This window comes from Heptranchias perlo, chromosome 44 (genome assembly GCF_035084215.1).
Source record: "Heptranchias perlo isolate sHepPer1 chromosome 44, sHepPer1.hap1, whole genome shotgun sequence".
Classification (NCBI taxonomy): domain Eukaryota; kingdom Metazoa; phylum Chordata; class Chondrichthyes; order Hexanchiformes; family Hexanchidae; genus Heptranchias; species Heptranchias perlo.
In genome coordinates this window covers 7,985,952-8,001,102 of record NC_090368.1, presented here as the reverse complement: position 1 = coordinate 8,001,102, position 15,151 = coordinate 7,985,952, and the positions used below count along the sequence as shown (strand labels likewise).

Sequence of the window (15,151 nt, the reverse complement as noted above, 5' to 3'; positions counted from 1 at the left end):
TCTCTATCGACCCGGTCAAATCCTTTAATCATCTATACTCGAGGGAATACAAGCCTAGTCTATGCAACCTGTCCTCGTAATTTAACCCTTTTAGCCCCAGCATCATTCTGGTGAATCTGCACTCCATTCCCTCCAAGAGCAATATATCCTTCCTGAGGTGCGAGGCCCAGAACTGAACACAGTATCTCCAGATGGGGTCTGACGAGAGCTTCATATAATTAACATATCTTCCACCCCTTTGTATTCCAGCCCTCCAGATAAAGGTCAACATTCCATTAGCCTTATTATTTTTTGTACCTGTCCACTAGCTTTTAGTGATTTCAGTTCTTGGACCTCTAAATCTCTCTGCTCCTTCTTACACCCAGCACCTGTGCGCACTAACTCCTCGAGCACCCGGTGTCCTTACACCCAGCACCTGTGCGCACTAACTCCTCGAGCACCCGGTGTCCTTACACCCAGCACCTGTGCGCACTAACTCCTCGAGCACCCGGTGTCCTTACACACAGCACCTGTGCGCACTAACTCCTCGAGCACCCGGTGTCCTTACACCCAGCACCTGTGCGCACTAACTCCTCGAGCACCCGGTGTCCTTACACCCAGCACCTGTGCGCACTAACTCCTCGAGCACCCGGTGTCCTTACACACAGCACCTGTGCGCACTAACTCCTCGAGCACCCGGTGTCCTTACACCCAGCACCTGTGCGCACTAACTCCTCGAGCACCCGGTGTCCTTACACCCAGCACCTGTGCGCACTAACTCCTCGAGCACCCGGTGTCCTTACACCCAGCACCTGTGCGCACTAACTCCTCGAGCACCCGGTGTCCTTACACCCAGCACCTGTGCGCACTAACTCCTCGAGCACCAAAGCCCCGCGCTAAGAAATGTTTTCCCTGCGCTGATACTTAATTTCTAGTTATATCCTTTACTCGTTCTGATAAACCATTCCCAGTCACCTTTTGGAAACAGAGCTGCTGAGTGGGTCACAGCAAGGACAACAGCACCGTACCTGAATTTGATCCCTGCTGAGCTGTGTGGAGCTCTGCACAAACCCTTTGGGACGCTCCCAGCTTCCCTCTAGTGTCTGCAGGTTGAAGTGGTACATTGATCCGTCCTTCAGCTTGTGCTTCACCCAAGGGCTCCGATTGTCTCCTAAAGAATGAAAACAATAAAGAGAGACTTTCCTTGCCCTCTGCAGTCCAGATGTTAGAATCATACAACACAGGAGGAGGCCATTCATCCCATCGTGCCTGTGCCGGCTCTTTGAAAGAGTTATCTCATTGGTCCCACTCCCCACCCCCTGCTCTTTCCCCAAAGTCCTGCAAATTTTTCCTTTTTACGTATTTATCCAATTCCCTTTTGAAAGTTACTATTTAATGCGCGTGCATGTCTGTCTGTCCGTGCGTGCCTGAGCGTCTGTCTGCATGTGTCCGTCTGTGCCCGTGTGTCCGTCTGTCTGTCTTTTTTTTTTTAAGAAGCAGTGTTTGCCTCACCTCAGAGGTACTGACTTACCCATCTCTACTTTAACTCGCATCAACTTGGCCAGCTCAGACTGGTAGGCAGAGGCGCATTCCGGAATGACACTGCATAGAGCCACGCCTGGCGAGCGCAGAACCCGCAGAGTTTGGGGGGCTGTGCCCTCCTTGATTGCCTGGTTGATGGCTGCTATCCCCAGGGACACTGAAAACAAAAAGTGAACACAGACCAGGAGATGTTTATATAATCTGCAGTCACCTAAAATTACAAGTGAAGCGGTCACATGCTCTCTCTCATATTTACACCTCTTGTACTGTCCCGGCTCTGCTGCCCGGTCCTAAATACCCCCAACCCCCCTCATGATGAGCTGCAAGTTTCTCAACTGGTAGAGAATTGTCAAGTCCTCACTGAACCACTTTCTCCAGCCTTCTACCAAATAGCTCAACTGCTCCCTGGGCACCCGGCCCCAAGGAGATCTGAAAAATCGGGGCACAGACAGTAACAACAGCGACGATGAAGGAACAGCGATATAAGTCGGAATGGTGTGTGACTTGGAGGGGAACATGCAGGTGGTGTTGTTCCCACGTGCCTGCTGCTCTTGTCCTTCTAGGTGGTAGAGGTCACGGGTTTGGGAGGTGCTGTCGAAGAAGCCTTGGCGAGTTGCTGCAGTGCATCCTGTGGATGGTACACACTGCAGCCACGGTGCGCCGGTGGTGAAGGGAATGAATGTTTAGGGTGGTGGATGGGGTGCCAATCAAGCGGGCTGCTTTATCTTGGATGGTGTTGAGCTTCTTGAGTGTTGTTGGAGCTGCACTCATCCAGGCAAGTGGAGAGCATTCCATCACACTCCTGACTTGTGCCTTGTAGATGGTGGAAAGGCTTTGGGGAGTCAGGAGGTGAGTCACTCGCCGCAGAATACCCAGCCTCTGGCATGCTCTTGTTTCGTGCAAACAGAAGCTAGTAATTTTCCTTCCTACTACCCCCTCTTGTTTTCCCCTCTTCCACCGATGTCCACACAAGTACAGAGGTCACCGGATGCTGATCGGCCCACTCGATGATTCACCTCCCTAGCCCAGGGGTGCTGCGGCTATTAACTACAGCACCGTGGTTGAGATCAGCTATCGCAGCACAAACCAGGTATCAATAGAACCATAGAAAAGATAGAGCACAGAAGGGGGCCATTCGGCCCATCGTGTCCGCGCCGGCTCGAAGAACAACCAGGTGCCCATTCTAATCCCACCTTCCAGCACTCGGTCCGTAGCCCTGCAGCTTAAAGCACTTTAGGTGTTGGTCTGGGTACTTTTTAGAAGAGTAAGTCTGAGACGCTCCTGGTCTGTGCGGCTCAGTACCACACCGGGAAACGCATTCATCCACTAAGCCATCAGGGACAGTGCACTTTGACGGGGAATACCGCAGTAAAGAAAGACTTGCATTTATATAGCGACTTTCTCGACCCCAAAGCGCTTTACAGACAATGAAGTACTTTTTGAAATGTAGTCACAGTTGTAATGTAGGGGAACGCGGCAGCCAATTTGCACACAGCAAGGTCCCTCAAACAGCAATGTGATAATAACCAGATAAGTTGTTTTGGGTGTTAGTTGAGGGATAAATATTGGCCAGGACACTGGGGAGAACTCCCCTGCTCCTCTTCCAATAGGGGCCATGGGATCTTTTACGTCCACCTGAGACGGCAGACGGGGCCTCGGTTTAACGTCTCATCCGAAAAAGGACACCTCCGACAGCGCAGCACTCCCTCAGAGTGTCAGCCTAGATTATGAGCTCAAGTCTCTGGAGTGGGACTTGAACCTTCTGACTCAGAGGCGAGAGAGTGCTGCCCACTGAGTCACCGTAAGAACACGTTGCCACAACCGAGCCCACCTGCATGCAGCCATTAACTGAACGACTCACTTTTTCTGGCCATCTGACTGTCCTGATTGGATTTGTAAATTCCCTCCTGAATTTCCTCTAACCAGAGTACTGCTGCCTCATCCCGTGTGACCTGGAGCGGGGGGAAAAAAACCTCCACTGTCAACCGATCCTCAGGTGCGGAAAGGGGATTATAGACTTTTACGTTTCTGCCTCGTACCTTTGCTTTGTGCCTCTTTGCCGCTGCCAATACGTCGTGGTAACGCTTCGCTGCCGGGAAGTCCAGGTGGGCCAGCCCTGCGGATGGCATGAGGAGGGCGGCTATAGTTCTCTCGGGATCGCTGCGGTCCAGTGCTTCGTTTATTAAACCAATGGCAAGGATTTCTGCAGAAACAGCGCACAGAACTTGTGACTCAATAGAGTTCTTTAATGAGACCCGATAGAAGTCTTTAAGATTATGATAGGGTAGACGTAGAGAAGATGTTTCCACTTGTGGGGGGAGCCCAAAACTAGGGGCCATAAATATAAGATAGTCACTAATAAATCCAATCGGGAATTCAGGAGAAACTTTTTTACTCAGAGTGGAGAGAATGTGGATCTTGCTACCACATGGAGTGGTTGAGGCGAATAACATAGATGCATTGAAGGGGAAGCTCGATAAACACATGAGGGAGAAAGGAATAGAAGGATATGCTGATAGGGGGAGATGGAGGAGGCTCGTGTGGAGCATAAACACCGGCATAGACCAGTTGGGTCGAATGGCCTGTTTCTGTGCTGTAAAATTCTATGTAAAAACTTTCAGTAGGGTCCAGGGAAACACTTAAAACTAATCGCTATCCCCAATTCTCCAAATGACTCCTTCAGATACCGAACTGAGGGTCCCACACTGACAGGTTTCACCGCAGTTCCTGAATTGCAATCGGGCCCAAGTCAACACTCACGGTCGTGCTCCTCTCCCACAGCAGAGTTCACATCGTGCACACACATTTGCAGATCGTTCCAGGACAGCGTCCCGTGGGCCTGTTGCTTCTGTCGCACCAGTTCATCGAAGTACCTGTGAATGAGAGGGTGCTGAAACGTCACAAGTCCGAAGAAGCCCATCTTTAAGTTACTATTTACAAACATAAAAAATTGACGGGCAGGAAGAGACCAGCTGGACCATCAAGCCTGCCCCCCCATTCCTGATGGCCGGAGCATCCTGACTAAACATCTACCTCTTCCCTCCTCCCCCCGTGCTGCAGATGGCACCCTGTGATATAAAGGAACTAAACTCTGGAGGGCACACAGCACTGCGCGTTTCGTCAGCTGCCCTCCGGTCTCCACTTAAAACTAAACTCGTGGAGCCAGATTCCTTCCCTTCAGCTATGGGAATCTCGGGGTTCTGGCCTCCAAGAGGGACTCGATTGGGAGCTGGGTCATCTGAGAGGGCAGGCAGGGTCTCGGTTTAACGTCTCATCCGAAAGACGGCACCTCCGACAGTGGGAGTGTCGTCCTAGATTTGGGGCTCAAGTCTCTGGAGTGGGACTTGAACCAGTGACCTTCTGACTCAGAGGCGAGAGTGCTACCCACTGAGCAACGGCAGACACCGCAAGAACACATCGTCACGCTGGAGCCCATCTGTATGCAGCCATTGACTGAATGACTCACAGGGTAGGCGGGGAGATGGGCACAGGGAGGATCGTAAGATGGAGGATATATTCTGCTCCACTGTCTGCCTATCTACGCCTTCCAGAGTAACAATCATTACAGTTTAGCCATTTCTTAACCTTTATCTTGCGCTCGTGTCGTTGGTTCCTGCTACACGGGACTTGCACAACAGCAGCAACACCTGGCTACCTTAAAAGAGGCTTTAAACAAGCCCAGCGCCCTGGTCTTGACCATCCTTCTGGGCAGCAGTACCAACTATTGCTGGGGGTTGGGGGCTCTGTGCACCTTGTGAGGACACAGCCGACAATCACATTCTCCCCAGATAAAAGGTTATGGCGATGCCAGGATACAGCTTTAGCCGAACAAAAAAGCTTTGTATCTTAGAAGTTGTATTTTAAGCCCCGTTCCCCCATTTAATGTAACGGGGAAGGGTGCAAAACTGATAGAATGTTACTTTTCCACAGAAATTGCTGGGACACACTCAGGTCAGGCAGACAAGGTGTATCGGGTACAGACCCTTCCTTAATAGGCTCAGGTACTAAGATGGTACAGTAAGCCTGACTTGAAAAGGAAATAACATGCATAAAAAGCACACACCTGCTTCATTGATAGTTCGCATACCTTAACGACTAAGTAGCAGAGGATGGCTGGTGCCCATGGAGGTGGGAGAGGAAACAATAATGCCCATTGTATAGAATGTACAGCACATTCTGGCCAACTGGTCCATGCCGGTGTTTATCATCGACACGAGCCTCCTCCCACCCCTCTTCATCTCCCCCTATCCTTCTATTCCTTTCTCCCTCATGTGTTTATCTAGCTTCCCCTTAAATCCATTTGTGTTATTCGCCTCAATCCATGTGGGAGCGAGTTCCACATTCTCACCACCCTCTGGGTAAAGAAGTTTCTCCTGAATTCCTTATTGGATTTATTAGTGACTCTCTTATATTGATGGCCCCTAGTTTCCAAGTGGAATCATCATCTCTATGTCTATCCTATCAAACCTTATCATAATTTTAAAAGAACTCTATCAGGTCACCCCTTAGCCTTCTCTTTCCAAAATAAATGAGCCCCAGGCTGTTAATGTCCAGATGTAACCAGTCCCGGAGTACGAACGCCTCACTCCAGTGGGTGAGTGCTGTGCTTACCGCTGCGCACTCTCATCCTTTACATCCGCCAGTCCTGTAGCCGGGCTGATCAGGTTCCTCCAGAAGGCACTGGCATCCCCTGCTTCCAGGGCTCGATCTATCAACGCCACAGCCGACAGCATCTCCACAGCAACATACAGCTCCTCTTGGGACAACTCCCCCTGCACAAAGGAAGTGGAGCACAATAATCATAGAACCATACAACACAAAAGGAGGCCAGTCAGCCCATCGTACATGTGCTGGCCCTTTGCAAGAGCTATACAATTAGTTCCACTCCCCTGCTCTTTCCCTGCAAATATTTCCGTTTCAAGTATATATCGAATCCCCTTTTGAAAGTTACCACTGAATCTGCTTCCAACACCCTTTCAAATCATGACAACTCGCTGTGTAAATACAGTTTCTCCTTATTTACTTTATCAAAGCCCTTCATAATTTTGAACCCATTAAATCTTCCCTTAACCTTCTCTGCTCTAAGGAGAACAATCCCAGCTTCTCCAGTCTCTCCACATAACTGAAGTCCCTCATCTTTGGTACCAGTGTGGCCTAACCAGTGATTTATAAGGGTTTAGCGTAACTTCCTTGCATAATGAGAAAGGCAAGAGTACCATGAGCATGATCCCACTCACCCAAGTCACAGGAAGTTGCTAAATAGACATTGATGCTAACCAAAAATCACGTCTAGGATTGAAGTTTGAGTCGGGCTATATTAGTGGGATGAAAATCTTCCTGGGTAAGGGAGAGATAGACCAGGGCTCCCGTTTCTGATCACTGTTTAGTGAGCTCTGCTGGAAAGTGTACATGTGTAAAGGGCGAGGACAAGATCCAGCCTGACTGAGGTGTCCCCCTGCAGTCAAATAGTCTGCTGACGTTTGCCATCTAAGAACCTCAGTCAGACCACACTTGGAGTACTGTGCGCAGTTCTGGTCCCCACACTACAAAAAGATTGAAGCACTGGGGAAAGTGCAGAAAAGATATACAATGTTATTACCGGAATTGAGAGGATACAGCTATCTGGAAAGATTGAGCAGTCTGGAGCTTTTTTATTTGGGAAAGGGGAAGATTAAGGGGAGACCTGATAGAGGTCTTTAAAATTATGAAGGGGTTGATAGGATGGACATGGGGAAACTGTTTCTACTTGTTGATTAGTCCAGAATAAGGGAGCATAACAAATAAAGAGGAATTTCTTTACAGAGAGTGGTGAGAAAGTGGAACTCAGTCACATGAAGTAGTTGAAGCAGATAGCATTGACACATGATGCTCACATGAGGGAGAAAGAAAGAGGGATACGAGGAGCAGTGTGGGAAGTGGTAATTAGAGCAGGAGGAGACTCGCGTGGAGTATAAACACCGGCAGAGACCAGTGTTGTAGATTCTATGTATAAACACCTTCAAGAGAGGAAGCGAGGGGAGAAAATTGGTGAGAAGGCAATTTTTTTTTTTTTAAAAACAGCAAGTTAGAGACGGAGTTTTCTTTTTGATTTGTTCTCGGTGGCACTGGCAAGGCCGTATTTATTACCCACCCTTAGTTGCCCTGAGCAGGGGCGAGTGGGCCATCTCCTTGGCCCAACTGCAGTCCATGTGGTGATGGTGCTCCCACAACATTGTTAGGTAAGGAATTCCAGGATTTTGACGCAGGGACAGTGAAGGAATGGCCATATGTTTCCAAGGGTGAATAACTTGAGAGTTTGGTAAGTGTGGGAGTTCGGTGAAGTGGGGGAAGGAGGCGTTCCTTTGCTTTGCCTTGCTTTTCCTAATTTTTTCCACAGAGCGGCGGTGGACCTGAGCAGCAGCAGACCTGCAACAAGAGAAAACTGCAGTGTAATGTCACAGGTGAGGAAGGTACGTGATTTGTAGTGACTGTGGGCTAAGTTTTAAGTTAACATAGCATATAACTAAGTTTTAAAAACTAAACTTAATTTAATAAATTAAATGAGGTAAATAATTTGATTAACACTAAACTAATTAATTAAATAAATACAATAACGGGAGAACAGGAGATGTGTTGCTGCTGCAATATGTGGGAGCTTGCGGACATTTTTGTCCAGGGCGAGTACATCTGCGGTAAGTGTCTGGGGCTCGAGGAACTTCGGCTCCGAGTTGAGGAGCTGGAATCCAAGCTGTGGATATTGCGAGACATCAGGGAGAGAGAAAGCTACCTGGACCTTTTGCTCCAGGCGGCAGCCACACCCCTTAGATTAAATACTTTAGAATTGACACGTGGTCAGGGACAGAAGGGTGTGACTGCGAGTGAGGCAGGTACGGGGATCCAGGGGGTAGTACTGCAGGAGCCTCAGTCCCTGCGCTTGTCCAATAGATCTAAAGGTTCTTGCAACCCTTGTGGACAAGTGCAGGGGACTGCGGGGAGGACGAGCAAACTGACCACGGCACAGTGGTACAGGAAGCTGTTCAAGTGGGAGGAGCAAAAAGGAAGGTGGTGCAGTAGGCGACAGTATAGTTATGGGGATAGACTCTGTTCTCTGCAGCCAGGAGCATGAGACCCGAAGGCTATGTTGCCAGGGTTAAGGACATCTCCTCTGGGCTGGAGAGAAACTTGGAGTGGGAGGGGGAGGATCCAGTTGTCATGGTCCACGTAGGTACCAACGACATAGACAGGACTAAGAAAAAGGTTCTGCTGAGAGAGATTGAGCAGCTAGGGACTAAATTAAAAAGCAAAATCACAAAGGTAATAATCTCTGTATTATAATGGGGAACAAGGAAATGGCAGAGCAATTAAACAAATACTTTGGTTCGGTCTTCACGGAAGAAGACACAAATAACTTCCCAGAAATACTAGGGAACCAATGGTCTAGTGAGGAGGAATTAAAGGAAATTAGCATTAGTAAAAAAAAAGTGCTGGAGAAATTAATGGGGCTGAAAGCTGATAAATCCCCAGAGTCCGATAATCTGTATCCCAGAGTACTAAAAAGGTAGCCATGGAAATAGTGGATGCACTAGTTGTCATCTTCCAAAATTCTATAGATTATGGAACAGTTCCTGCAGATTGAAGGGTGGCAAATGTAACCCCACTATTTAAAAAAGGAGGGAGAGAAAAAACAGGGAACTATAAACCGGTTAGCCGAACATCAGTAGCATGGAAAATGCTAGAGTCTATTATAAAGGATGTGATAACAGGACACTTAGAAAATATCAACAGGATTAGACAAAGTCAACATGGATTTATGAAAGGGAAATCATGTTTGACAAACCTACTGGAGTTTTTTGAGGATGTAACTGGTAGAATAGATAAGGGAGAAGCAGTGAATGTGGTTTATTTGGATTTTCAGAAGGCCTTTGATAAAGTCCCACACAAGTGGTCAGTGTGTAAAATTAAAGCACATGGGATTGGGGGTAATTTACTGGCATGGAATGAAAATTGATTAACAGACAGGAAACAGATAGTAGGAATAAATGGGTCTTTTTCGGGGTGGCAGGCGGTGACTAGTGGGGTACCGCAGGGATCAGTGCTTGGGCCCCAGCTATTCACAGTATATGATTTGGATGAGGGAACCAAATGTAATATTTCCAAGTTTGCTGACGACACAAAACTAGGTGGGATCATGAGTTGTGAGGAGGATGCAAAGAGGCTTCAAGGAGATTTAGACAAGTTGAGTGAGTGGGCAAATACATGGCAGATGCAGTATAATGTGGATAAATGTGAAGTTATCCACTTTGGAAGGAAAAACAGAAAGGCAGAGTATTATTTAAATGGTGATAGATTGGGAAATGTTGATGTACAAAGGGACCTGGGTATCCTTGTACACCAGTCACTGAAAACAAACATGCAGGTGCAGCAAGCAGTTAGGAAGGCAAATGGTATGTTGGCCTTCATTACAAGAGGATTTGAGTACAGGAGCAAGGATGTCTTACTGCAGTTATACAGGGCCTTGGTGAGACCACACCTGTGCAGTTTTGGTCTCCTTATTTAAGAAAGAATATACTTGCCATAGAGGGAGTGCAGCAAAGGTTCACCAGACTGATTCCTGGGATGGCAGGACTGTCGTATGAGGAGAGATTGGGTCGACTCGGCCTGTATTCACTTGAGTTTAGTAGAATGAGAGGGGATCTCATTGAAATGTATAAAATTCTGACAGGGCTCGACAGACTGGATGCAGGGAGGATGTTTCCCCTGGCTGAGGAGTCCAGAACGAGGGGGTCACAGTCTCAGGATACAGGGATAGGACATTTAGGACTGAGATGAGGAGAAATTTCTTCACTCAGAGGGTGGTGAACCTGTGGAATTCTCTACCACAGAAGGCTGTGGAGGCCAAGTCACTGAATATATTTAAGAAGGAGCTAGATAGTTTTCTAGGCACAAAAGGCATCAACGGGTATGAGGAGAGAGCGGGAATATGGTATTGAGATAGAGGATCAGCCATGATTATATTGAATGGGGGAGCAGGCTCGAAGGGCCGAATGGCCTACTCCTGCTCCTATTTTCTATGCATATAACTTGGAGGTAATGGCGTTTCTAGACGTTGCTGCCCTTATCCTACTCCGTGGTAAATGGCAGAGGGCTGGGTGGTAGATGAGTCTCAATTTCAACACTGAGGATGCAGGGAGGAGGAGCGTGCATTTGCAACTAAAAAAGAACAAGGAGGGAATATTACGAGCAGCAATAATTACAATAGTATTGATAAACAGATAAGAAAGGTTACGACAAGGGGAGAGGTTGGAGGTGAAAGCAGGATTGCCCACCAGCTTACTCTTGCAGCTTTCCGCAGGCCATTTGAAAAGACTGCCAACTCAAGGGTTAAAAACGTCACTGACATCAACAGGTACACAACTGGGCGTAAATACTTGTGCGTGCCAGCAAACCCGAGGGACAGCTGCCTCGCCGATCTGCAAACAGCCACTATTCACAACAGTGAGGCGACCTCAAGCTCAGGGCAGTTTGTTTAGACAAGTTTAAAGAAAAACTTGCATTTCTATAGCACCTTTCACGACATCCCAAAGCACTTTACAGCCTATGAAGTACTTTTTTGAAGTGTCGTCACTGTTGCAATGTAGAAAACGCAGCAGCAAATTTGTACAAGGCAAGATCCCACAAACAGCAATGTGATAATGACCAGATAATCTGTCTTTAGTGATGTTGGTTGAGGGAGAACTCCCTGCTCTTCTTTGAAATAGTGCCATGGGATCTTTAGAAAGCTGCCCTTATGAATCTGCATTGGACCTGGATTACGCAGCCCGAGGGCTACTTGAGCGAGACGGGGAACATCCGATCCTGTCTGCGCCCAACACAGATCGTCGGAAAACTGCCCGGAGCAGACATCCTGACCGACGTCTCCCCTTCCCTGGAATACCACAGCAGGGATCAATCAACGCAGCAGACACCAGGTACGTTGGACCATCTGGTTTGTATGGATCATAAGAAAACATAATAAAACTACAGGCTAATTACCCAACTGTTGACTGTTTTAAAATTCTAATCCTTGTTTTCAAATCCCTCTGTGGTCCTCGCCCCCTCCCTATCTCTGTAACCTCCTCCAGCCCTACAACCCTCAGATCTCTGCACTCCTCCAATTCTGGCCTCTTGTCCATCCCCCATTTCCTTCAAACCACCATTGGCGGCCGTGCCTTCAGCTGCCTGGGCCCTAAGCTCTGGAATTCCCCCCCTAAACCTCTCCGCCTCTCTCTCCTCCTTTAAGATGCTCCTTAAAACCTCCCTCTTTGACCAAGCTTCGGGTCACCTGTCCTAATATCTCCTTATGTGGCTCAGTGTCAAATTACGCTCCTGTGAAGCGTCTTGGGAGGATTTACTACGTTAAAGGCGTTACATAAATACAAGTTGTTGTTGTTCTTAAAACACTGCTGGCCTTCCAATCAGCAGAGGCATCAACTAAACAACATAACCAGCAGCCAACAGTTCCGTTCACCCCCCACCCACACAGCAGAAGTGTTGACCACACAACAAGGAGCGGTAAACCCACTTCCTCCACTCCAGAGACCGCAGCATTATGACTTCACTTGTGTCATGCAGACAAGGTTTAAAAAAAAAGGTTAATCATTGAACACTGGTCCCAGTAGTGTTCACTGTCTCTACCACCAGCGCACCGTGACTGCAGTGTGAACTACCCATAGGATGCACTGCAGCAACTCTCCAAGGATTCTTCGACAGCACCTCCTAATCCCACCACCTCTACCACCTAGAAGGACAAGGGCAGCGGGTGCATGGGAACAACACCAACTGCACGTTCCCCTCCAAGTTATGCACCATCCCGACTTGGAAATATTTCGGCCGTTCCTTCATCGTCGCTGGGTCACAATCCTGGAACTCCCGACCTAACAGCACTGCGGGAGAACCTTCACCACACGGGACTGCAGCGGTTCAAGGCGGCGGCTCACCACCACCTTCTCAAGGGGCAACTGGGGATGGGCAATAAATGCCAGTCTTGTCAGCGGTACCAACATCCAAGATGTTTTTATAAACTTCTTTAGACAGCGAGGCATTTTAAAATTTTAAATTCACAACAATCCCCATCCCCCCCAATAGAGACTATGAAGCATATTGGGTACAATTCCTACAGCACTGGCCAACTTCCGATATAATTAGATTGGATCGGCAACCGATGACCCCTTGCTGTAAAGTGCGCACATCTGGACGTCAGGTGTGGGCTGAACAGGGCACAGTCACAACGTTTTCACAGTTGAATTGCCAGCGGACAGTCAATATTCGGATTCACGCAGGGAGGACATGTGGACAAGATGTTGGAGGGATGTTAAGTGCCCATGGGATTGAATCACAGAATAAAGAAGGAGGCCATTCAGCCCATCGTGCATGCTTTTTTCCTCATAGCCTGGCAAATTTTTCTGAAGTCCCTCATCCCTGGTGCCATTCTAGTAAATCTCCTCTGCACCCTCTCCAAGGCCTTGACGTCCTTCCTAAAGTGCAGTGCCCAGAATTGCACACAATACTCCAGCTGGGGTCTAACTTGTGATTTATAAAGGTTTAGCATAACTTCCTTGCTTTTGTACTCCTGAGTCAGGAGCGGAGTGGAGAAATTGGAGGGAAAAAAAACCTTTAAAGAAATTTTAAAAGGAAGAATGGAATGAGCTTAAGACTCACAAATACGATTGTTCCTAAGTTCAGTGACAATTAAATGGGAACTGGTGATTGCCGCTGCTGACTGCAAGGCTGAAGTCACTCACCTGCGGTTTCTGCTGTTGTAGGATAGCCAGCTCCCTCTGGTAGAGCCCGGCTGCAAACCCATAGACGTCTGGAAGCTTGGCACTGGAGTCCATCAGTTCCTTCACCGTCTCACCAGGGACCCCCTGGCGCACAGCCGCATTGATCCGTGCCACGGCCTGCATCACTGCACACAGACGGGTTAAAACGGTCAGGCAATAAATCAGGGCTGGGAAGGACAAGCAGATATTGAGTCTACACTGGTCTAGGACGCAATGAGAAAAGGCTAAGGAAGTTGGGTTTGGTTTCTTTCAATGCAGAGTAAATTGTTCTCTGTGTTGATGGGTTCAAATACTAGGAGGCACAAGTTCAAATTTAGCAATTTAGGATTAAGATGGCAGGTCAGAGGGATCCACCTGTAGAATGAGTCACTGAGGACTGTTATGCTGGGCTACAGTCCCAATAGATGCTGACGGATCTCTGATCTTTCAACCAGGTGGCCACTGGCAGTGAGAGAGCCTAGATAGTGAGCGTCGGCAGGACAGTCAGCTATGGAAGGCATCACAGCTGAGCCAGACCCTGCACTCGTCCAACGTCCACCAATCCGGGGGGACAATGATCAAGAGCAGGAACCCTGGCCGGTTTCCCCCTCCATAACACAGGGGCGCTGAGGCAAAGTGCAGCTCTCCTTCCCTGGTAGCGCCCAAGTTCAGTCATCTCATCACAGGCCGGGATTAAACCTGGGACTTTCCTGATTTGCACGGGTCAGCTCGTCACTGGGTAAACTTGGCGAACCACAGGAGAAGCCGATCATTTTTCTTAAAATTGCATAAATGTTACTTCAAAAGTGAATCTACTTTTAAATGGCAGGTTTTCACCTAGTCTGCATGTGACTAGCAGATGTCAGCACACTACTGACAAGGTAGTGTGTTTTTCAGATGAAACGTTAAGCTGGGGCCCCGTCTTCCCTCAGGTGGATGTAAAAGATCCCACGGCCACTAATGGAGGAAGAGCAGGGGAGTTCTTTCTTCCTTAGACCATGACGAGCTGTTTCACCTTGTCCAGAACAGTAGAACACGAGGACACGGCCTGTGCTTGAAGGAGGGTAAATTCAAAACTAATCTGCCTAAACAATATTTCAGTGAGCGAGTGGTCAAACTATGGACCAGACTCCCGAGGGAGACGGTGGAAGCAGTTTGCATGGATTCATTCAAATGCAAATTAGATAGATTGCTTTCAGAAAACAACATCTTGGGACACAGTATATGAGTAATTTGAGACATGTAGCATGAGGAACGGGTGTCTTTGGGCCTATGGTTCCGAAAGCTCTCCACCACTGGAGGTTTTCCTCGCCTCATGTCTGGGTCTGTTGTAGACTCATTGATTGCTACGATTAAAAAAAGAAAAAGAAAATGACTTGCATTTCTGTCGCGCCTTTCACAATCTCAGGACGTCCCAAAGCGCTTCACAGCCAATGGGGTACTTTTTGAAGTGCAGTCGCTGTTGTTATGTAAGAAACGTGGCAGCCAATTTGCGCACAGCAAGATCCCACAAACAGCAATGAGATAACTGACCAGATCATCTGTTTTGGAGCGATGTTGGTTGAGGGATGAATATTGGTGAGGACACCGGGGAGAACGCCTCCTGCTCCTCTTCGAAATAGTGTCAAGGGATCTTTTACGTCCACCTGAAGGGGCAGACGGGGTCTGGGTTTAATGTCTCATCCAAAAAAAACGGCACCTCCGACAGTGCAGCGCTCCCTCAGCACTGGCACTGGGATTTTGTGCTCAAGTCTCTGGAGTAGGTCTTGAGCCCACGACCTTCTGAATCAGAGACAAAAGTGCTACCCACTGAGCCACAGCTAACGCCGTGGTCATATCATGCGACTACCAGG

At 48.2% G+C, this 15,151-nt stretch overlaps 1 protein-coding gene across 1 annotated transcript in view; it reads right to left on the bottom strand.

Moving 5' to 3' along the window:
• Positions 1-15,151, bottom strand: part of iqgap3 (IQ motif containing GTPase activating protein 3) — a 108,484-nt gene that overhangs the window by 69,391 nt on the left and 23,942 nt on the right. Inside the window, exons 12-18 of the mRNA XM_067976073.1 lie at positions 13,281-13,444; positions 6,133-6,293; positions 4,282-4,394; positions 3,561-3,724; positions 3,383-3,473; positions 1,511-1,678; positions 1,008-1,150 (exon numbers count right to left, since the gene is read on the bottom strand). Coding sequence (XP_067832174.1) covers positions 1,008-1,150; positions 1,511-1,678; positions 3,383-3,473; positions 3,561-3,724; positions 4,282-4,394; positions 6,133-6,293; positions 13,281-13,444 — 1,004 coding nt within the window. The remainder of the gene's footprint in view (positions 1-1,007; positions 1,151-1,510; positions 1,679-3,382; positions 3,474-3,560; positions 3,725-4,281; positions 4,395-6,132; positions 6,294-13,280; positions 13,445-15,151) is intronic.